The sequence below is a fragment of the Nuphar pumila genome, chromosome 7, assembly GCF_984573655.1.
Source record: "Nuphar pumila chromosome 7, dmNupPumi1.hap1.1, whole genome shotgun sequence".
NCBI lineage: Eukaryota > Viridiplantae > Streptophyta > Magnoliopsida > Nymphaeales > Nymphaeaceae > Nuphar > Nuphar pumila.
The window spans coordinates 4,998,314-5,005,905 of NC_143255.1; the positions used below are offsets into that span (position 1 = coordinate 4,998,314).

A 7,592-nucleotide genomic window follows, 5' to 3' on the forward strand; every position below is an offset into this window, starting at 1 on the left:
TCACATGTAACGTTAGATTCAAGAGAAAAGAACAAAAAATCCATGAAGATTGTGGTTCACACGTTAGTTGTTATATTTTCAGTTTTCATATTCCAGTGATATGCATGCTTTTCAAGCTGGATGATTGGACTTCTAGGAATTTATCATATTTACATTTTGTGTCCAAGCACGGTTAAGAAGGGATCTTAGGCATGGAATGGCAGTAAAAACTGCTTGTTTTGCTTCCTAGAGAAGATGCATAAGCTCAACAAGAATTAGTTAGATAGGTTAAATACCAATTATAAGTAATTGGTGATATTATGATGTAGATAGCTTTTGGCTCAGTATACTCACATGTTATATGAAGCTTTTGAGGTTTCGGCTTCCAATTTTATTTTAATGTTCTTCAAGTAATTGCTAGCCCACTAATCAGTGTATCTCAAAGGGCTATATCTTTGTTTCAATAATTTTTTATTTTTTATTTACTTTGCTCACCCAGTATAAGGGACTTGTGAACGTCACGAAACTGATGGAATGTCATGAGTTCAAAACCCATGGATGCTTTCCCTTTACTGCAAAAAAGGGTCAAAGCTAGGCATACTCTCCCATGGACAGGGGAGATCTTAAGGGGTCATTTGTTTCACTAATTTTCACATGAAAATGGGGGTTAACATATGATACCCTCCATTTTCATATGCTGGTGAAACAAACATGCCAACTTCATTTTCCTGTGGAGCCTACAATCATCACGATCATGCATTTACTATGTAAATCCATACACACCACCACCACCCTATGAATGTATTTTAGTATGCATTTTTTCACACATGGGATGACCTTTACCTATTCTCATAAAAAGGGCAGAACAAACAAGCTTCTTGGATTCCTCAGGCATTCCTGGTTTTGTTGGTCACATAATTTAATATGCAAACAATACTATAATATTTGGTCATGTAAATGTTAATCAAATGTCCAGGTTGTGCTTCATTATTAAAGTCTTTGCTGCAATTTCAGGCCTTCGCCTAAACGAGAGTAAGTGCGCTATGGTCTTACTCAATGTTGAACCTCTTCTATAATCGGCTGCTGCAAAAATCTTCAACTGCCTAATATCCGACCTTCCTGTCAATTTCTTGGGTCTATCGTTGCACTCACTGCAGCCGGCAAAAACATCATCTTGGATGTCTACTATAGAGCGGGTACAAGGGAGATTGCAGTCTTGGAAGGCCCAATATTTATCTTTTGCGGGATGCGTGATGCTAATTCACCATGTTTTGGCTAGATACCAGAGTTTTGTATGACCATGTCTATTATACCGACGACAGTAGAACAAATGATTAACCGTTTGCTTTCACACTTCCTTTGGTCTGGAAATATGTCTCACAAAAAGTACCCACTTGTTTATTGGCAACATATCATTCCCTCGAGGCAGCGAGGCGGCTTGGAGATTACGGCTCTGAGAAAAAGAAGCATCACTTTAGTCTTGAAGTAGGCCTGAGTAGCTTTCACATCTCAATCTCCTTGGGCTACGTTTGTTAGGCAAAAATGTGGTAGTCTACCTGACTCCCTTCTTTCGACGCTCAGTTCAGTGTGTCATTCGTCTCTTTGGCTAGAGTGGAGGAAGACACTTCAATCTTTCAGTGGCAGGAATCTTAGGCCGGTCCATGGTCGCCCGTGGCTTCACTGGGCAATGACGAGTGGAGATAGGTTCTCCATTAAGCAAGTTTACCATTCCTTGTTGTCATCCGAGATAGATTGATTTTCCACAGATTGTATATGGAATAAGGGGCCCGCTCCAAGGGCAAAAGCTTTGGTGTGGCTCATGGCTCTGGATTGTGTTCAAACCCAGATTAATGTCAGGGAACAGGGGATTCAATTTCCCAGCATGTGTTCTTTGTGAGAAGGTAGTAGAGGACATGACTCACCTATTTTGGCCTTTCCTAGTCGTTCTAGACTTATTTTTTCAAACTTGGGGTGCTCCGTCTGTTCAAATTCATCCGAGTTCCGTTAGTCGGGACCTCTTGCTTGGTCCAATGATTTCACGGAACAAAAAAAAAATGAAGATTATTGTGTCAGGTATGATTGTTTTCAGCATGGTGGGTGATCTGGACTGAAAGAAACAATATCTTCTTTAGGGACATCAAATTCGATTTCGAAAGGCTTCGTCAATGGGTCATGTCTGATGTGTATCTGGCTCTTCAATTACATAGTAGAGAGGAGTGGTTGATCGACTTATACTTTGAACTGTGCACAATCACCATCTACCGTCTTACTCCTATGTTTCTCTCTCATCCAATATTCTGTTAGATGTATTTTGGTAATGTTGAATGGTGAATGTTCTCTCTCTCATCTTTGAGATAGCACAAAGAAAGAGAGATACTAGCGCTAGCCCAATTTGACCTGGTCCAACTAGCAATTAGGCATAGTCCTAATTGCTAGCTGGTCGGTTAGTTTTGATGTAATATTGAAGTTGCAGGTGAGATTCTATTTCTTGCTAGCAATCAAATTGACACACAAATACACAGGCTCTCTTTTTTCTTGTAAAAAGATCAGATGCAATATGATTGCACAAATATTTGTGCATTAAGCACCTGATCACCCTCCATCTTGAGGGGCAGGGCTTGTCAGTTGTAGGGCCTAAGGCGTGATGGATACCTGCCCCCAAGATGGAGGGTGATCAGGTGCTTAATGCACAAATATTTGTGCAATCATATTGCACCCGATCGGGACTCTTTGTTGTTCTAATACTGCCAATTGGATCCTAGGCTTCAAATTGACCTAGGAGAATCCCCTAAGTGGGTCCCAGCTGGTTGGTTGGAAGGCGCACCTCAAATCACAATGATTGGTCTGAATGTGGGCCCAGAGTGGCCTTTTTATCTGAATGTGTGTCTGCTGCTTTCATCATCCCTTGGCTCTTGAGGCTTTAAAAAATATCAGAATTCCATATATTGCAACAGAGGACACATTATTTTAATGGTTGGTGATTGCCTAAACAAACAAGAACAAAATACCAACTGCAGCCACCATAGCAACACCAACAACAATAATGCTTTGGATTACAAGTTGTTCTTATTGTTTCTTGGTGATCTCCTTGGGGCTATGTTTAGCTGCCAACCAAACTGATGCTTTTCCAGATTTATAAATTTCCTGGTAATCTGAAAAGACAGAAGATTCCAGTATAATGGTAACATGAAACAGTAAAATTTTGATTACACCAAAATATCAAGAATGTCCTGTAATTTCAAATTCTCTGTTACCCAATTGGTTTCATGTATTGATCGACAATTATATGTAATGTTGAATCATTTATAATTATAGCATGGTTATGCAGATAACCAAAACTTATTTCAAGTTTATTTTCAATAGCGTGTCCACTACTTTTGCAACAAATATAATAATGATCCCAAAAAATATTTTAACTACTACATAATTTTAAAGATTCTATATTACTTAATATTCTACCTGTTTCATTTTTTTTATACACTCATGCCCGAGGATATCCCTGGTTGTGGCTCGATCCAAGATCAGGTCATATTGTATGTTACTGATCATGGCTTATATTCAAAGTCCCCACTACGTGTCCCACTTGGGAACCGTCCATCTCACTTGGGAACTGTGAGATTGGGACCCCCACACATCTCCATCAAGTGAGATGCGCGGTGAGGATTGAATATAAGGGACTTAAACTGCAGTGATCAATACCCCACGGCTACATCACATGGACACGGAAAAGGATGCATGACACGATTTTGCAATGGAAATAGTATACATGAGGACACGACACAAGAATAACCTGAAGTGTCCTTGTGACATAGTCCAACATAGGGTAGTGCCACTTTTACAAAAGCAGGCACCACATTCAACCCAATTTATGTACTGCATTATATACATTCGGTAGATGTGGTTTTTATCTTTATTTAATTGAATCTAGCATAACTAGTTAATAAGAGCTTCTTAATATATGCATAATTATGATCCCCCAATTGCACTTTCTGCATTTTTCGACAGCGTTAAGCACATGTTTGGGCATCACATGAAACATCACCAAATTCATGAACTACAAAGGGAACATAGTGAACATGTATTGAGGTGGTCAATCAGCAAGAAGTCCAACCAAAGGTCCATGTTTGTCCTTGACCAATGATATTCGAGTAATAATTTGGAAAATAGTTATGGGGGAAGGAAAAGTTCCTTTCTTGGAGAAGAAAAAGGAAAAGAAATTGATAGCAAAGGGTGGCATGATGATAAGGTTTTATTATGATCAAAGCTATTTATCAAGGCTAGGGGTGTCATCGGCCCTGGACCCGAAGAACCAATCCCAATAGGGTCCAGGTATGGTGATAAATAAGAATACCCGATTCAGACCCGGGTCTAGACCCAAACATCCAATTAATACATGGACCCAGGTATAGTTTGTCAAATTTTATACCGGGTTTGGTTCATGTAGTTCTTAATTATCGGGTTCGGGTATTGGTTTTTCTTATATATAGTGGACTTGATTAGACTCGCTTCCAAACTTGATACCATACCCGAAAATCTGATCCAAGTCTGGTTTCACCTGGGTTCGAACAAAATCGGACCCGTTGACACCCCTAATCAAGGCCCATAAGGGCTCTGCCTTACTGATTAGGAGCGTCCGTGGTTTGTCACTATACATGTGACTAACCATAGGTACTGGTATGTTTTCATTGAAACATATATCTAAAAAATTTTGTACTAGTTTCTAACAGGCATTATACGAGACGGTTTCCTGAAAAAATTAGATCTCATCATTTGTGTTATAAGAATAATATTGACATGAGAACCAACGAGGGGCTCCACTTGAGTGGCAGGAGCTGCACGTCATCTTGTGTTGGGACGTTGCATGTTTGAGGGGTCTGTCTAACCCCAGCTTAAAAAAAAAAAAAGAATAATGACATGATATATATTGTGATGAAAAAATGCTAAAAAAAAGTAGAAAACTAAAATCAAAATATCACATAATTTCACCATATGGGCTAGTGTATCCAACTACATGAAAAAGAAAAATATTTTAAGACAATTACCAAATAGAGAAAAAGCATATAACAATCTCAAGCTAATATAGTCAATGACGTAAAGGCTACCCCTTGCAAGAATTTGTAAAAAATATCTATTATAGAATAAATATAAAAAGTATAAAAATCAGGTTTTGATTAAAAAAAAATGATAAATTCCTATGGCAGACTCAATAGAAGTGATAGATGCATTTGAAAGTAAGCTAATTCTACACATATAGGAACGGTATAGTCTTATAATCTCATGTCATACCTTATTTGAGAAGGATACATTTATTGCCACCACCACTTATGAAACCTGCTTTGTTACTAGTTTTACTTGTACAAGGGATCAGTTTCCTTTATTCTTAGGGATGAATTTTATATGCATTTAGCAACGAGTTTATTAGCCCTTTTGAAACTAGTTTCAATGTTTTTGAAATCAATTTCATACCCCTACCATGTAGGGGGTATGCCTGAAACGAGATACATAGTAAAAAATAGAGTTTCTATGCAAGTATGTGGTGACCACGGTTCAAAACCTAAGGGAGTGTCCCTTGCATGCGGAGGCCTACCACCCTAGGCTTCGCACCAAAGAAAGAAAAACTTTGTTTAAAAAAAATTGTAGGCAATTTGGGACCATGCGACACACTTTGACACATGTTAGACACCAATTATATTATTTAATATTTTTATTTTCTTACTTTTCACAGTTCTATTTGTTTTTTATAATGTTTTGACTTTATTCCTTTAACTTATATAAACTTACATTCAATTTTAAAAATTAAAAATACATTTTATAACTAAGCATTTATTAAAAAAACACGCATCCTCGTGTCATTCGTTCGTGTCCCGAATCCCACATCACATAGGTGTCCGTACCGTATTCCAACGACATGGAGTGAAAGAGGACATGGGTGAGTCAGCCCTATGGACCGTTGATGGTGCCCTAATTTTAATTAGGCCCCCTAAATTAAATGTCCTAATGAAGACGCATCGTCCCCTCAAGCCATTTCTTAATTGCAACTGGCTTAATCATAGCATCGAGCCCTGACAAGAGGGTTTTATTTATCGCAATTAATTGAAATAATCAAACTGTCCCACCTACAACCCCGGCCTAGATTAGCAATTATCACCCAGCGTTTGCAACCACAAACCCTACTAACTCCAGTACAAGTGAGACCCAAGGAGAGAGGTGGGGGTTAATCTCACCCAGGTTTGACAGGATCTGCTCTCCCCCAAGCCCATCACTTTCGTTTTCTATTTCATGGTGGGCCCCATGAAGACAACTCATCATCTGCCACGTGTACAATGCCCCCACGTGGTGATGGGCCGAAGGATGAACAGAGATGGGTGGGCCCCGCTCCAAGGGAAGGGGGAGAGGGATGAGATGCCGACTTGGCGAGAGATTGATTGAAATGAGGCCTAAATGCATGCGAAATGGAATGAAATGAAGATGTCTCGCTGCGTATAAAAGGGGGAATCGGCGGGGAGAGTCGCTGTGATTTGTGGGGAGTGATGGCTGGAATCCGGCAAAGTTAGCCGGATAATTGAATTTTCCGGCGGTGTAGAAGTATGCTGAGGGCCTCCGGAATGAGTCTGGGAATGGGTCGGAAATTGGGGTCTGGTAGTAGGGAGAAGCTGATCGGAAAATTTGGCTATCCGGCCAACGGGGATGACCTGGCAGAGCTCGCAGAGGATGAGGTTTGGTCGACAATTGACGATATGGTGGCTGTCAAGGACGATGTCAAGCGTCTTCCACCCACCACCGCCACCGGCGGTGGCGGTGGCAGCTTGAACCGGAGGTGGCTGGCCTCCTCCTCCGACGGCCGCTGCATCGGCGGGTTGTCATTGATATTCGAGGAAACTGGTGGCGGTGGGAATCCGGCGGCGGCGAGGATCATACACCACCTCCGGCAGCCGGAGGATCGTCCGGCCAGCATGGTGCGCCACTCCGCCCCAGTTAGCGTTCCGGATTGGTCCAAGATCCTGCGCGGGTCGTCATCGACGGACTCGTCACCGGAGGCTGATGTGGCAACCTACCCGATGGATGAGGAGCAGGAGTGGGTCCCACCGCACGAGTACCTAGCGCGCTCCCGGAGCCGGAGCACGGCGAAGTCAGTGCTCGAGGGGGTGGGCCGTACACTCAAGGGGCGGGACATGAGCCGGATCCGAAACGCGGTCTGGCGCCAAACCGGGTTCTTCGGCTGACTCTTTTGACCGGCCGAGCCTGAACCCTTTTCCGGCGACTTTTGGGGTATTCTTTAGCATTTGCTGTGATTTGGCGGCCATAATTCCGCCATTGAGCCGTAGTACTATTAGATGGTAAGTCAGATTCCCGCCAGCTTGTGGTAAGTCCGACCACCACTTGAGCGTGTACAAAGCAAAAAAAAAATAAAAATAAAAAAGATATGGTGAGCGACCACTCTGGCAGAACATATTGTATAGTCGTTCATTTTGATAGTATGGGCTAGTTATTACGTATTTTACTTGCTATAATGCTTTGTAGGAGTTGGTTTGCTTTAATTTTAAAATCCTGTGCCCATACAGCCAAGGCCCTCTACTCTAATTTTGATAAAAGATCTGCTCTTTTAAAAAAAT

At 41.3% G+C, this 7,592-nt stretch overlaps 1 protein-coding gene across 1 annotated transcript; it reads left to right on the plus strand.

Annotated features, from left to right (window-relative positions):
• Positions 1–6,566: 6,566 nt before the first annotated feature.
• On the plus strand, positions 6,567–7,202 carry LOC149830947 (protein S40-6-like). The gene has a single exon (XM_090011856.1). The coding sequence runs from the start codon at positions 6,567–6,569 to the stop codon at positions 7,200–7,202; it is 636 nt and encodes a 211-aa protein (XP_089867982.1).
• Positions 7,203–7,592: the final 390 nt, after the last annotated feature.

Coding starts and splice junctions, on each gene's coding strand:
- LOC149830947 (XM_090011856.1), top strand. CDS start 6,567: ATGCTGAGGGCCTCCGGAATGAGTCTGGGAATGGGTCGGAAATTGGGG.